General features: G+C 38.4%; 1 protein-coding gene across 1 annotated transcript in view; it reads left to right on the top strand.

Annotated features, from left to right (window-relative positions):
- Nucleotides 1-16,975, top strand: part of mctp1 (multiple C2 and transmembrane domain containing 1) — a 135,163-nt gene that overhangs the window by 48,589 nt on the left and 69,599 nt on the right. The window contains exons 2-4 of the mRNA XM_022758271.1: nt 445-565; nt 16,450-16,592; nt 16,815-16,894. Coding sequence (XP_022613992.1) covers nt 445-565; nt 16,450-16,592; nt 16,815-16,894 — 344 coding nt within the window. The remainder of the gene's footprint in view (nt 1-444; nt 566-16,449; nt 16,593-16,814; nt 16,895-16,975) is intronic.

Below are 16,975 nucleotides of genomic sequence, written 5' to 3'. Positions count from 1 at the left end.
CCTTTTTAGTCTGTTCGAAGATTTTTTTTTTTTCTCAACTAAATGTGATTTTATTCAGAGCGTCGTCATTCTTCTCTTACATTTTGGACGTCAAATCAAAATAAACTACCCATAAACTCCCAAAAAGCCATTACTAGAAGTTTGACATTCATTTTTCTTTTAATATGAGAATAATCAGTCAGACTTCAAAAATGTATGAAAATATTGGTCATCATATTAGTCTCATATGTGCTTGTTGATGTGGGATGTAAACATTGTTTGGTCAACTAGTGCTAAGCCATTTAAAATAGTCAAATTTGTGTTCATTTCTTTTCTATTTTTTTTACTACACAGATGTGTCTCGCTTCTGTACGTACTGTATCTTTTTTCATTTCCCTCATTTTGTCCTCATGAAAATTATAATACGGGAGTAATATGAATAACTTATGTAACTTCTCTCTACAGGGCATCAGCATTGTGGGGCCCAGTAATGCAGAACACTCGCCTCGACCTCCTAGTCCAGCCATGTACCAGCTGGACATCATCCTAAAGAAAGGGAACAACCTCGCCATCCGAGATCGGACAGGTAGGAGTTCTGTTTTCTTTTCTACCTGTTACCTCAACAGCATTGAGCTTTATGTATAGAGACAGGGCAAACAGCTTTATCAAGCCTCTGTCTAGCCAACCAAATAAAAGCCACTTTATCCCGGTCTCTGTCCACCTTTCACAATTGTTTTTTTTTTTTTTTACTGGCACAAGCAGTGTGGCACCCAGGATGCTACCATCCTCAAAGAATTCAATTGCTTTATGCTTAGTTTAATTGTTATTATTTCTTCTGTACAGCTGCTATCTTTAGGGGTCTCACCCATTTTTATTTTCTCAATGTAATATTTTTATCTTTTTGTTTTAACCTCCACTCTTTTTTTTTTTTCCCCTCACACTTTACCCCCTTTCTTCTCTCTCATCTCTCTCCCCATGTAGAGTTTTATTAAATCATGCATCTCGTCCTCACAGCTTACTCCATTTTCCATGTGTGAAGTGAAATTGAATTACTAGGAATGATGCGGCACATTTAATGTGCATCTAGCCATGAAAAGAACTCAGCTTTTGCTTAAGCGAGAACATTGTACACATTTATAGCCTAGGCGGTTAATACTAGTTTGATCTTTTTTTTTTTTTCTTTTGTAATATGACTAAATCATACTGCAGGTATTTCCTTTACCTACCCAGTGGAATAAGCCTTGTGACCAAGGCTTTTTTTTAAGTTTAATGTAAGCAAAGACTCTAAAGTGTCTGACCTATACTCAGATAGCCTCCTGCCCGCTGTGGTTGCTTCTCTGAAACCCGCCCTTATGCTATGATTAAGCAGGCTATTATGTCAATGGATAGTGGAAAGGCCAGCACACAAAAACAAGCAAGGTGTCACCGACAATAGTTTGGATAGTGACAGATGCCAAGGTCTCATTAGTGGTTGTAGCAGTTACCATGACGACAGAGCCGAATAAGCTATCCTGCTCTCTCATACATTTTTGCCTGACTACCTGTATACCTGGATAATGAGCTGTACGATGCAGAGCTCACCTGTCCTGTCCTCAGCGCATCAAAACAGCTCATTACAAACAGGAGGAGACATGGAAATATAGTGGACTAAATTCAGCAGTGTTGTGATACGTGTTGTTTCTTCACACAAAGCACAGAATGGGTTTCTTCGAAATATTAATATACATAGCAGTTGATGCCAAATCTTTATGTAGTGCTGTCAGGACCCTCACATGTTGCTGCTGTTGCATAGCAGGTGAAGGATTAATTGCAGAAAGACATGGGATTTACCATTTATTGACCATTTTTTCATCAGTCTAGGCTCATTTGTCAGATATGTAGACCAGGGAAGAGGTGAGTTGTTAAATAAAACTAGTTCGTTGGGAGAAGCAGTTTAGTTCTACTACCTATTGATTCACTAAAAGCCCCAACATGAATTATAGATGATACAAATAGTTTCCAGTTTTGTCTGCAAAACATTTCAAAACAACATCTTTTCAGGAGGACCTCTGCTGTATGGAATTTCAGGAATTTCAGCTATTCATATCCACTGAACCTGCAAGTGAAACTAAAAATAACTATGCTCAAAGTATCATCTCAACATGCAGAGCGGCATACTAATCACTTCATTATTTCCTAAACTAGTGTGACATCAAACCAAGCTGCACAAAGCATTGCTTATGGAGTAGCCTGAAGTGAGTCACTGAAACACTCACCATAAAACACTAGAATTGATTCTCTGACTATGTAAAATGATTAAAAAATACCTTGATATTGATAAACAACCTGGTCATTTGCTGTGGTCCAAGAAATAAACTTCATCATATTGTATGGGGAATGATGGATGGCAAAGATGGACGCACAGAGAGAAAGCATAAGGTTAAGGATGGTTAGAGGAGGGAGGTTGGAGCTTTACAAGAAGCTAAAAGAAGCACACAGTTTTGTCAGACACTGCAGCTCTGATCCATGCATCAAAGTGATGTATGCACCCAAAGACAAGGTTGACTAGCCAGACACAAAAGAAGGAGGGAGAGGGTCTCCCTGACAAGAGGTGTCTGATTCCACATTAACACATTGTCTCCCCTGATGTCCCTTCGATGAAGTTTCAAGTGATGAAGGGAGCCTTTCTTTGTGGTTGAGTGAGGGAATAAGGGCAATAGATAAATTAAAGTTGAAATGAAGCAGCCCTCACAGCCAATTAAAGGATGTGTTGCCATAACAAAAAATCATCTCCTCAAACTGAGGAGCAACAAAAATGAAGTGCTTTAAAAGACTGACACAGGAAAATTAGTAATGGCAGCAAGGGCTGTTTAATTTTCTACAGGAGTGCTCCTCACTTTCTTTACGATAATTAATTAATATTAGATATATATATTATAAAAATTAAATGTTCTTTATGTATTTTTGATTGCAATAATAAAAAAGCCTATCCTTTTTTTTTGTTGTGATCTGTCCATAATGCAGTGTTGAAAATGAACAGAATGCAGAAGATTCACTATCTCACCTAACATTTGTAGCCAGAGTTTCTTCCCATAATGCACCTTTGCCAACCAACCTGTCCAAGCTCCTATCACAGTGAAATACACTTCATTCTGGAAGCAAGTATTTTATACCCTTGTTGGAAAGGAGGAACATGACTTCCTTTGTGTCATTAAGATTAGCATCAAATTTCAGTCATTTGAGAATTTGACCCTCAATTTGAGGAAAGACATCTGGAAGTAAACACTTCATAATGAACCAACTGCAATACCACTGACTATTATTATAGACCTAAAATTTGACTTGTGTATGCAAAACATCTGCAGAGGCTCAGTGTTTCAGTGCTTGATAGTTAGATAGCACTAGAACAACTTTAAATGTGGACGGCTCACCTGCAAGCACTGTGTGTAGTCGTTGTGCCATGACACGAAATATACTAATATTTCCAAATATGTTTTCATCAGATTTGACTAAATATTTCGCTTATAAATGGTATTAAACTGAAAGCACTCCATTTAATTAAACCACATATGAAATATAAGCCTCTCTTTACTGGCCAAAGAAAGCATTTGCTCCATATGTCACCAGCAGTCACATTCCTCATAAAACATTTTGAGCCTCCAGCGCCCTCTTGCACTCATTCATTTTAGCTGAGCATGCAGGTGCTGTCGGGAGGGTGCAGTGTCTAGAGCAGAGGGTGGACATTGAATGTGAGCCATAGAAACAGTGCCGAAATTGACGTGACATAATGGCAAAACCAATGTATCATTCTACAACCTATGACGGACGGTATTGTACTATATGTCACGCTTGTGTAGCTTTTACTGAGCGAGAACCCCCGACAACATTTGTGACACATTTCCCACACTTTGCAGATTCCCTGAACCTGTTCTTTGTCCGCCCTTACTTACCCCCTTACTGCATTCAAACATGTTATCTTGGAGTTAATGTTGAAGGTGCGTTAGTGTGCCGTTTACTGTACACAAAGTAGGAATATCCATGTACAGGTTGTGTAGGCATCTTTGGGTTAAATTGCGTTTATTCTCTGTCTGTCTCCACTCGGTGCTCAGAGGCTGGTTGTTATCTAGCTGAGCCATGAGCCATCACAGTACACAGACCTCCAAAGGAGGATTTCCTTCATCCTTAGAAGACAGTGCAAGGCTGCCTGATAAAGAGTAAGGACGTATCACTTACTCACTTGTCTGATGTTAAACAGACAAGGGCCATTTGGGAGCTTTTTCAATACAACCACAATAACTTGGTGGCATTGTCATCAGTCTCTCTTGAGCCTGAACAGTTAACCAATTTCACAGTTTGTTGCCAGGCGAAACAGCCAACACTTTGACATGGTTTATTATTATGGCGGGATAACAAAAATATACATTGGAAAAGGATGAATGAAGAAGACATCAAGTAGGTAGATGTTTTTCACAGTTGTTGTATCAAAGTACAGCTTGGACAGAAGATGATGAGATTTTCCATTTAATGCCGTTTGTTTACACCTGCCTCTGATGATACTGTATTGAATTTCATCAGCAGGACGATAGACATTGAAAGCAGTGAATGAGAAGGAGCAGGAGTGATAGCCACTGTGCAGTAGCCATGGCCATTTATGTAACCACAAACTTATTTTCTTTTTCATGTTTATTTCTCCAGCCCAGTAAATTCTACCTGTCAAAATGCCATGCTTTGAATTTCACTGTATCCTGTATGGGTAAGACCCTGTTGTGTCTCCAGGGCCCCAACCCTGTCTTAGCTGTCACTTATGATGAGCTACCAATGGGAGGCTGCAGCTTTGTAGGTGACCTTAGATGAAAACACACTGCCCTCTGTCTCTACCCCTAGTTCCCTGTGGGTGATGTAGCACAAGGTGAAGCTTGTCTGTTGTCCGAGACCTGACATGGCATCCTCCCCTCTCATCTTGCAATACCTCTGTCTGTGTGTGTGTGTGTGTGTGTGTGTGTGTGTGTGTGTGTGTGTGTGTGTGTGTGTCAGAGGCTGTACAGAAAACATATGTCTTGTATGTTATATCTTTTCATTTTCATTCAGTGCTGTTCACAAGCATGGTGAAATTTTTATTATTTAACTTCACATTAAAGTATATCTCAGGTTGATTTTTGGTGATGACTACTGACGTGGCCTCCCCCGGTTCTATTCCAAAATCAAGATGCAAGTAATAGTAGCTGGTTACCACGTTATAGCTACAGTATCTGTCCATCAAGTATCAGCAAAATCTTTACATAAAATTGAAATACCTTTCCAGAAATCAAAGAGAATCAGGGTCAAATCAGGGTCAAAGTTAGTTTTCAACAATTAGCTCATGAAACAGTGTGTTTACCAGGAATCCTTTAGCTGCAACTTGGATTAGATTTACCAGCAACCTTGGTGTTGCATCTGTAAAGTGCAGCATTATTTTTCTGTATTCAACTTCTGTCACATAACCTTTTTGTACCGAGTACTTAATGATGTGGTGTGGAATAAGCTATATAATGATCAATGAATGATACAAAGATCAACAATAAATCTTTGACACAAGGCCCTTTCATCTGGACGATGTGTGGGTGCATGTGTGTATGTTAGTTTGTATTGTGTGTGTGCTGTGAACATACTGTACAGTACGTCTGGTATTTCATTGGTTCCTCTCAGGATGGGTTTGATTTCCCTCTCTCATTGCACATTTTCTTGTTCTCTATTTTTTCTTTCATATTGCCAATCCAGTTATCTCCGCTTTTGTTGTCTAGCCACATAAACTGTTCCGTTTACAAAAGCGTACAGCTGTCTAAATATGAGGCATTGAATGAGGTTATCAGACACTGGATTGTAAAATCTGCAGTGAATTAACAGATGACAGACTGCTGTAGGTGTGTAAGTGGCCTAAACAGGCTACTGTGTCTGAGCCATTTAGACTTTTAGACACAATTTAACTAATAAGTAATGTAATATATTTCTGCAGACTTAATATGTAATACAATTTTATGAAATGTTAAATTAAGTCTGAATGTAATTTGTCCAGAAGTGATGCGAGCAGTCCTGGTTTGGAGCTGCAGTAGCCTGATTCTTAGTCCTTACACATCCCTGCGATGAAACTACTGTAATTTCATTCCTATGAGACTACGTAATGACTAACCAGATGGTTGTACTCTCTGTTATTTGCATGTGCTGTCACATTTTGTGTTCATTATAGAGTACATGTGTGCTCTGTGTGTGTGTGTGTGCTTGGGTGCATATTTAAAAAACTAATATTAGTCTGGAGTTTTACAGTGATTAGTTCTCAAAGTACAGCTAAGAGCAGTGAGACTACAGCGAGCCTAATTATCTCGTCTGCCGTACAACAGTTTCTTAAGATGTGAAAACAGTGAGAGAGGCAGAGCTTGACACCACTGTCGGCATGTTGTCGCTTATTTTATTTCAAGTCCCCTTCATTGCCTTCTCACCTCGTTATTCTCCCACATGCTGTGGAGTTGTCTACTTTATTTTTGTTTGTGCTCTTTCAGCTCAGATGTATTAAAAAAAAAGAGATCTTTATTTTATGGTATCTCCACACTTTACACTTAAATTACAGCAAGGTCATGTTGCACATTAATAAAAGTTCAGTTGAGGTAAATGTCGGTGGAAGACAGACAGTAACCTCTCAGCATAAAGCAGAAAGAGGCATTCACGTGTGTGATTGTGGGTAATTGTAATGATACAGGCTCTCAACCCATCTGTCAGCATCCCGTGATGGAGTCTCTTGTCTTCGGCCTTAACCAATACGCACTCTTGCATTCTGGGTAATTGCACACCCCAGATCTGAAACCATTCGTCAGTCCTGACACTGCACATCGGCCAGGGACTCACACACACACACATGCACACTCAATTTGCAGCAACACACAGCTAGAATCTGAGCGTGAGGCTGTTCCAGGTTTGGAGCTTGAGCATGACTGAGGGTTTTATGGGCAGCTTTTTACTACATTTTTCTCCTCTGCTGTTCTCACATCTCATGACAAGCATCAGTGAGCCTCCTCTGTGAAGTGGTTCTTAATAACAGAGTTTTTGACAGGCAATGTGTTGGCCATCTCTGAACAGGTCCTCCTGAACTGTATGTTTGTGATGCAGTGAGTCCCAAGAAGAGGCAAAAGTGCTTAGTGACTTGGGATGTCACGAGAACTGATACTTCACTACCAAGTTGATGCCAAAATTCTGAAAATGTGATGGTACTTGTTTTTCTACAGTACCTTAGGCGCAGTAGATGTCGTAGGTACCGGAGATGCGACTCTTCCAGGATTGACAAGGACATTCTAATAACCCTACAAACGTTCTAGTCCGACATTAAACTCAAAGAGAAGAAGAGGGCAGGCACAGTAAACAATAACAACAACACCTGGAATGGCAGCAACAACTGCAGATGCAGGAGGTCAAGAGTATTATGATATTTTGTATTTGACATGGATCAAGACAGGGACAAGTTATAGACAACTAAAAGCCAGTATGCAATCTGTTCCACAGAGCATTTCAAATGAAAGGAGGAAACACCTCAAGCTTATCAAAGCAGCTCAAAGACAGAGCTCCGGATCTGTACATAGAATTCAGACTGAGTTTCAGCTGGTAATTTTATATTAACACCATGAAACTTGGCACAATAACTGAAAATGATGTGCATGTGCTTCCAATTAAGTGAATAGATTTGTTAAATTTATCTTCTTGCATGCATTCTGCAGTAAATCATTACTTATTCAGTGTGTTGTGAGTGTAGGCCTAATATTGATAGACTATTGAATAAATATACATTAAGTCATAATGGAAACGATCTCATTGGATCGGTGTTTGAGGTTTAGGATAGGGGGGTTAAGGTTCATTTTGTCATGATGAAATATATGGAGACCAGTGTTGACTGGTAATGCGTGACTGTAAACTTATATCTGTATGTTTTATTTATATATTTTTATGATATTTTTTACTATATTATATTTTTTTCAGGGCAGACTTGACAATTCAGAATTAGCACAGGTGAACCTAATGAACCATTCCAGTGATCCTGGACCTGCAACACCTGCATGTGATGTAGTTGCTCGTTATGTTATTAATTACACCTGTGCTTTTCTTTCTACAACATGTCAAGATGTCTGCCCTGAAAAGGGTTTGTTATTTTGGAACCACTGCTTTCACAGCCAAGGCTACATGCATAAAGAGTAAGTGCATCACTTGTTTGATATTATCCAAGGTTTCCCCCAGCAAGCTGACCAGCAGAACTTATTAGCGTCACTCTGAAGGCTAATGATATGTTTCAAAAACTGATGTTTTTTTTTTTGTTTGTTTTTTTAACTTTAGTGGAGGTGGTATTTTTTCATGAAAGGTGCTGCACCTCTGCTAGAAACTGTCTTATTTCATTTATTTGTTACTGTAAAATATAAATGAAGGTATAAATGTTTGACCAGATGCAAAATCTCACTGCTCAACACACACACAAACAAACACCATGTATGCGATGTAACAGTGTGTGGCTGAGCACAGGTACTGTATCTGTAAAACAGAAAACAGTTCAGTGTAAATCAGCATGTGACAAACTAATATCCTGGTATGTGATGTAATAGTGACTGACAGTGTTGTTAACCTATTGGGAAAGATCTGTCACTCTTGGCTGTGATGCATGAAATTATTTCCAACCAAGGCATAAGAAACATCTTGTATCGCTTTGCATTTGTGTGCTGCAGTGTCTCTTATCACATACTGTATATTCAATTTTTTTCTGTGGAAGTCAGTTTCCCTTCATAGAAACAACTTCATTTCATTGTATCTGAAAACTGAACAACTGGGCTGTTTGATAAACAGAAACAGCATGGATTTAATTATGCATTATTGATGATTTTCTAATGCTATCAGCAGGTGCTTTGTCATCCATATTCATTGTATTTGGATACTCAAAATGTTATTAGCAAGTGTCAGATCTGCAAGGCTTTACTTCAGTTCAAATCATATTTTGTTCATATTTCACCAATAAGAAATTTGGATTTGGTTTCTATCTAATGTGTCATTAGGTTCAGTGTGTTTAGAGCTGCCCCCTGTTATTTCCTTCTCAGAGCATTCCCATGCCTTTTAATGTGTGTTGTGTGAGAGAGATTGATAAGTCTGTTCCTGTATTTTTTTACTAATTTTAAAGGAACAAGCATTCTCCTTAGGGTTTTACTACAGTAGCCTATTGTAATATTCCAAACAGTGAGATAATAGTTTTTCATGCAGTATGATCCTTATTTTTAGAAGATAATATCACACTGTCCTCTGTAGAAATGTAATTACCTACTGATATATTATCAGTTAATAATTCAGGACCATTTGTCTGCCCTGTGCTGACACAGAAAGCTATTGATCATGAATGTATAATGAGTATCTACAGATTTATAGAGAAAATGGGGAAGCAGAATAATTCACACATCAGTGTGAGGCCATATAACAGAAAAGAGCTTTTTATTTTTTATATTTGCAGCTAATCACAAGCCTGTATTACCGTTATTGTCTTTCACCGTACAGTCAGTAACAAGAACTTTTCATTATCTTATTAAAGAGACTTGACCAAGAAAGGATGTCAAGTAGTGTAGACTGTTTTTTAATGAGTCTGAACATGACCTTAATGTCATATTGTGCCATTTAACTGTAGCAGAAGTGTCCTCAACAGCTTACATTTCCAATAACTGTCTACTCTGCCTCCTCCTGTCTCAGACAGATAGACAGTCATCCTTTGTTTTGTGCCAGAATTTTTCATCCAAGGTCAGGACCTTATGTTTGACATTACTCTCATGAGTTCTGCCTGTTTTTAATGCCCTGCTACCTCTCAGAACAATCAATGAGACAAGTGTTTGGCCTTGAATGTGTGTGTTTATTTATGTGTGCTTATTTATGTGTGTGAGGGAGATACGGTAGTGACTGTCAATTTTGTCAATCAAATGACCATTTGTGTGTGTGTGAGTGTGTCTCAGTGCAATCAATGTGTGAGGCATTGATTGCACAAACACATAGGCAAAAAGTTCTTCATCTCCCTTTATGAGTTCTTCTTTTCATGTGTAAAATAAACACATGCTCAGTTATTGCTCAGTGGATTTGTCTGGAGCACTGGGAGGCATGCATGCCCTTGGACTGTTGCTTAATCCCAGCGCTGCACTGGCATTTAAATGAAGCATTAAATTTTTATTAACTTTCCCGAATTTTCAGCCCACCCCTATAATGACTGTTATAACACAGCTTCAACTGCAGGAGCTGATATTTTTGAAGTCTCCTAAATTCTAAATAGACTTGTAGCTGACTTGTTTTATTTACAATCCCTCCAAAAAGATCGTTCAATAAAATCCCTTTGCAAAGTTAACATTTGGCCATAAATGAGGAAATTTTACAAATAACATTACAATATCTTACTAGTAAAGATAAACCAAAACTGAAAATTATTTTAAAGAATAGAATCCCACATACATTAACTGCTATACTACAATATGCCATAGTACTACATATTAATATATTACTGTTATTATATACCCTTAATGTGATGGTGGTTGGAGACGCTGCATTCTCTGTAACATTTGTCAGGTGCTGGTCAAGTGATGTCAAATTTTATTATTATATATAATAATGTAGTTGCATTCATATTACCTGGCCTGTCAGTTGCATTTTCTCCTCATACCAAAAACAACACACTGGAACAGCTTATGATTTTCTGACACTAGATGTGCCTTTATTTTTGCATTGATGCTGATGCTGCAAATATTATTTTCATTTTACCCTGAGGCAAGTCATGCTTCCTGATGTGTGAGCAGGCTGCTTGATGATATGGTGAGAATATGTCAATTTATAACTTTCCCTAAATACCTGCAGGAGAAAATAAATCAACTGGAAGTTGGTGAGATGAGGCTCAGTAATGTAATTAAATTTAGGGAGCTGCAGGGGAGTTAAAGAAAAGGAAATGGTGAAAGAAAAAAGGGGAAATTGGAGAAAGAAATGAGGGAGAAACGGACAGAACGAGTGAGAGCATGAAAAGAAGTTGAGTCTTCAAACCAAATCTGGCAAATAAATGGCACAATTGGATTTGGTATAGTGCATCAATTAAATTAAAAGGTACTGCAGATCAAAGACAAACAAAATAACTCAATAAGCAGAGTAGGGATGACTTTAATTCACGCATATATCCCTTGTGTAAGTAGATGTTGTGCGTGGATGCACACTGCCTCCTATTGGTAACGGCTGGTATATTATGAGTTGGACAGAGGTGTCTGCACATTATTTGCACATGCTTTAGCAAAATATGATTATGCATATTGCTGGATAGTCTGTTTGTGTTTGAACCTTTTGTTCCAAACTCAAAGGTGATCACTTTGCTTTGTTATACGAATATAACAGAAAATCCTTGGATTTAGTATCAACATGTGATAGTGTGATGTATCTTAATTTGTCTCCATATGTGTTAGCAGAGTGCTTTGTTGTATAGTTTCCCCTTAACTTGTAAGTCGCTTTGGATAAAGTGCCAAATGAGTAAATGTAATGCCGAGTCTCCTACTGTTAGCTATCCTTTCACCTTTACCTGCACTGATGTATCTTGGATCTACAAGGTTGAAAGATTGTTTGGGTGCACAACGTAAATGTTGCCATTCCTTTTTACCTTTTTGTTTATCAAGTCAAGTTACTGTGCACAATCACACAAGGTGTCTCAACAATGATTATGCACACATACATATATTACATGCGAATAACGGTATATGTACACAAAAACCTGGCAGCAAATTTTGTACTATTTTTGACCATATACATTTGGCATATATGCTTAAACTATAATTGAAAAATTTAATAATAAATTTGATAATTTAATAGTGTTTCTTTGCTTAAATGAAATGTGATAGCAAGTTTTATTAGTGGAGGCTTTTGTTTACATCTTGATCATTGGGTTGTGTTTTTAAGCTTGCTGTTGTTGCATTCTCAGGTGTCTGGCAGAGCAGCCTGGCTTACTGGCAGGCAGACACAGTGAGCAGTATTTTTATGGCCGCTGCCCATTAGGGGTTCAGAAGAGATAAATGTGTGGTGGATTATGTTTTCAGCTGCCTGTCAGGAAGACAGAGAGCAGCTATCAAAAGCAAGTTTATCAGTCTAGGTCTGCCTATGTGCCACACCCAAAGCAAATTTACCTGCTGCTTGCGCAACTGGGTTCTCTCATAAACACATTTATTTCTAATCTCAGCTACTATTAGAGTATGTAGTGGTTGGTTTCAATGGCATAATAGATGATTATTAGATTAACACCTTTTATACGAACCTCTCAGTGTCTTGTTGTGTCCTTGGCAATTTCTCCTCATTCACTCACCCACCCACCAGTCTGTGGACATAGGGGGTTATTCCAGAAATGAGGATTAGGAAGTTAACTATGTCTTTCATATACATTTCAGGGAAATCCTGGATTTTCCGGTTTTAAGAAAGGTCTCTCACAGAAAAGCCCCTGATATTGGGATTTCTGTGTCTGTTACTATGGTAACCTAGAGTGCATTCAGAAAGTGTTCAGACCTGCTCACTTTTTTCACATTTTGTTATGTTGCAGCCTTATGCTAAAATTGTTTAAATTCATTTTTCCCCTATCAATCCATACCCCATGAATACCCCATAAGACAAAGCAAAACAGAATTTTATAAATTTTTACAGGAAATTGATTAAGGAAAAAAACTGGAAAATAACATTGACATAAGTATTCAGACCCTTTGCTATGACATTTGAAATTTAGCTCAGGTACCTCTTGATCTTGGTGGCAGCATCGGGCTGTGGGGGTGTTTTTAGCCAGTGCCCTGACTTGACCCGAGGGTCCCCATCCAACCTGAAAGAGGTTGAGAGGATCTGCAGAGAAGAGTGGCAGAAAATCCCCAAATTCAGGTGTGCAAAGCTTGTGCATCATACCCAAGAGGACTCAAGGGGTCTGAATACTTTCTGAATGTACTGTATGCTCTGTTACTAACCTGGAATGTGACTTAATGTGAATTAACTTAGCACCTGGTTTTTAGGTAAACGTCATGTTAGTAGCCAAGCAGTTTTATTCTTTCAGCCTGGTCTCAGCAGTACTGCCTCTGGACCCTACCTTCTCTTTCCATAAAAGTGAGCTTGTGTATGTGACATCTGATGAATACAAACATGTTTAGTTGGAAGACTATATGAAGGTTACTTGTATTTTATTGGAGTTCAGATGACTGTTTCCTGTCTAGGTTGGTTACGGGTACTTTGACTTAGCCCATGAGCATCAGCACTAATGCCACTCAACAGTAGAAAGACAGAAAATCACTTTTTACTTCCCATGGCTGCACTTCAGTGCCTGTGGCACCTTCCTACCTTTGCCATTTTATCAGTGTGTGACACATTGCCTCCTTATGCCCATTCTCCCCTTACTCAGCACTTCCATTTCACAGCCTACTGCCCATAAGGTGGACAAATATCTAGGGTCCACCAATCCATAAAACTGACTGTCTTGAACCTCAACTAGTTTTATGCATTCATGTCAACCATTATTCATTTTTCTAAAGCTTATTTATCTTATGATATCTATTGCTCCACCCACCAGCCCTATGGGACATACATTCACTTTCTTTCTTTATGGACTTCCCCCAGCTGTGGGAAGTTTAAAAAAAAAAAAAACAAAAGTTATAAATGTCATATACTGTGTGGTGGTTGATTTCCAAGAAAGCACCTCTGTGATCACTCCTTTGTGCTGGACTGTACCCACGCTCACTCCTGTTCAGCCACCCACTTACAACACCAGCCTTTTCCATTTCATACTTTTCAGCCTGTGTGTGTTTATGGCACCATAAAGCTGGCACTATGGGATGCAGAGACTGAGCCAGTGATGTTTCTGGGGAATATTGACCCATTTGGGGGGGGGCTGGTGGCTTTTGCCTCCATGATGCAGCAGGGGACCATTTCTCTTAAGTCTTGCCGTTATGTTGGTTATAAAGTATCCTCTCATGTTTTTGATTTTAGGATTTATTTGACTGAATTTTGCATTGTTTATGTATTTACTGTGTGTTACCTGACACAAAGACATCTCTGTCCCCTTCCTGAAGCTGTCCTGCACTTATATGTCAAGGGTGACAGTGTGTACATTAAGTGTGTGTGTTTCTAGTAGCTCTACTGGTGTGCATGAGGTTGCTTGAGGTTGTTTTTAAATGTGAAGAAGTGGACATCATTTCCCAGCCGGCCGGTGTTGGTATATATTTTGCTGCTCTTAACATCAAAGCTTGCTGGCAACTGAGAATCACATCAGGAGATTTTATGCTTTTGAGATTAATTTTGTTAATACTATGCATTTGAATACTATGTCATATTTCTTGTAATGACATAATGAGCCCTGTCAGTCTTGCCATTAGTCTCCTTACTGTTTCCAGTAACCATCAGTAAGGTCATTATATGAGAAACACATATTTGTTGTTAGTCTCTTGCTAATGATGGAGCCTTTATCTTGAACTGATGAGACGTACAAACAGTGAGGGAGTTCATCCTTTTCTCAACTAGTGTCCTTGCTGTCAGTCTTGTGTTGGATATGCCGTAGATGTGTCTACAACGCATCCACCCTCGAGGCTGCCAAACAGAAAACAGGGCAGATTACCATACGAGGTAAACGGTAAGGTAAATGTATCTCAGGACTATGGTTGCTCGTGATCTTCACTGGTACTGTGCTGTATAGTCTGTATATTTAGTTAAATTTGTCTTTTATTCAAGAGATAAACCACAGGCAGTGTATATGCACTGTGTGTGAGGGTGAGAATTGTTTGATAATAGGATTTCCTTCCCTCTCGTGTGTTTTGCTTGGTAATCACTTTGGTCACAGTGCATGATAACATGACACTCATTTGAGACAAGTACAGCACAAGCAAACAGATCAGTCTAGGGTACTGTTTAACTGGAAGTTGCAGCACATCATCCTTACAATTAGATGTATAAACACTGGAAAGTGTGATGGTGAAAAGATAAGATGAAAGGCCCTGTGCAAATATTATATACAACTTGTTTGCATGTTGCTTTCATTATGAATAGCGTTATATACTGTAAGTATCATTTTATTTATATAAAATTTTATATTGTTATATCTATATGTATGAGTGTGAAGTAACTATATGTGTTTGTAAAATATCTCTGATTAGTCTTCTTCTGGTCCCTTTATGTTATGAGTCTGACTGTGAACCGACAGAAATCTCCTGCACAGACATGGCTTTGAATACAAACACTGCATTATGAATAATGCCCATTTGCCTTGAATCTGTCGTTACTTGTAAGTTTTATTGTTATCCAGTAAACTAATGAGCTTCTGTGTTTGACTGAAAAAAATCTACTTGTGATTCATACTGAAATTTATCTGCTGGACTGAATATCATTGATACTATATTTACATTTTTTTACCTTATGGTCTCCATATTTCGTTAACTGACCCTGTTCTTTACATTTATGTTATGTTTCTCTCTGTTCTGTCTTAGTTTTTCTTTGCCTGTCAAACCAATTGACTTTATTCTGAGGTTTATGGACCTTGGGGAATAGAATGGTAGAAATGTAGTGGAAAGGAGAATCAATGCCCGTTTGTCATGGTAATAAAATATAGATTTAGAATTACCTTATATTTTTCCTCTTGGTCATCATGGTGAATGCATAGAGATAATAAATTGTGGAACCTCTAGCCTGTATGTGCTTCAAGTATCTCACAGAGGACACTGTACCTTATGTGTGTGTCTTACAGGCCTAAGAACATATTTGTGTGATTATGTTTATGAGTAAAAGCTTATGTATTTGTTTGTGTACAGTTTAGGAATGAACAGTTTGTAAGAATGCTAACCCAATGAATGTTTATTAATTCATAATAAAAACAAAGACTAGTTTCACAGTATTCATTGATGCCACCAAAATCAATGTGTGGAACTTCACAAAACAAATGTAGATCAATGGCTCCACCTAGTGGTCATATAGAGGCACTGTGTTGGACATAAGCCTTCAAGCCCCAGATTCACAATTTAATACTGGTGATCATATGACCCACAATCATGAGTCACATGACATGCCTTGTGACTGTCCTAGAGAGGCTATAATAAAAGAGCTGCATGGTACAAGGTAATTGTGTAAATTGTGCAAACACATGTTTTTTTGTAATTGGAAACTGAATCATTCAACATCTCAAAACATATAGGATATGTTCTTTTTCAGATCCTGATATGATTACTCAATTATCATCCGCCTTCGTTAATTTGAATGTTTTTGACTCACATGTCAGTAACTATTTTATCACAGTCCTAATTGTAGATAACACTATTTGACCAATGAGACAAGCTGATGAATGTGACCTGCTTACACTTTCAGTTTGACCCTAGCACTTTTTCTCATAGATAGTTGGATGGGTAGCATATACCATAATTTTGGTGGTACTCTTCTCAATCCTGTTATTTACCAGTTTGTATCTGTCTTTGGTGTCTTTCCCTTTAGGCACCAGTGACCCATATGTGAAGTTTAAGATTGCAGGGAAGGAGGTGTTCAGAAGTAAGACCATCCATAAGAACCTCAACCCGGTGTGGGATGAGAGAGTAAGCCTACATGTGGAAACCCTGAGAGACCCACTATATGTCAAGGTACAGCCGATGAGTTTCAGCTTTCATCTTGCTGTAATATAAACTGCTGTTTTGTTTTGGATGACTGTTAAAGTCTCGATGGACAACTCTCTATGCAAGTTTTCTTTTTATGCAAGTTATGACTAGTTAATGTGAAAATAATGTCAGAGACGGACAACATATGCAGTGTGGTGTTGAGGGTCCTCTCTTGACAGTTGCTGTACTGTCTTGTCTCTTTTGTAGGTTTTTGACTATGACTTTGGACTTCAGGATGATTTCATGGGCTCAGCGTACCTCTACCTGGAGTCACTGGAACATCAGAGGTCTCTTTGTTTCTTTTGCCTTTTCTTTTTTTTTAGTACTAATTTTCTTTCCAGTAACACTTTAATCATCCTCAATCCTCC

Source organism: Seriola dumerili, unplaced genomic scaffold (assembly GCF_002260705.1).
Source record: "Seriola dumerili isolate Sdu_G_001 unplaced genomic scaffold, Sdu_1.0 BDQW01000017.1, whole genome shotgun sequence".
In the NCBI taxonomy this organism is placed as follows: domain Eukaryota; kingdom Metazoa; phylum Chordata; class Actinopteri; order Carangiformes; family Carangidae; genus Seriola; species Seriola dumerili.
The sequence above is the reverse complement of the archived record's forward strand: the minus strand, read 5'-3'. Positions and strand labels throughout refer to the sequence as shown.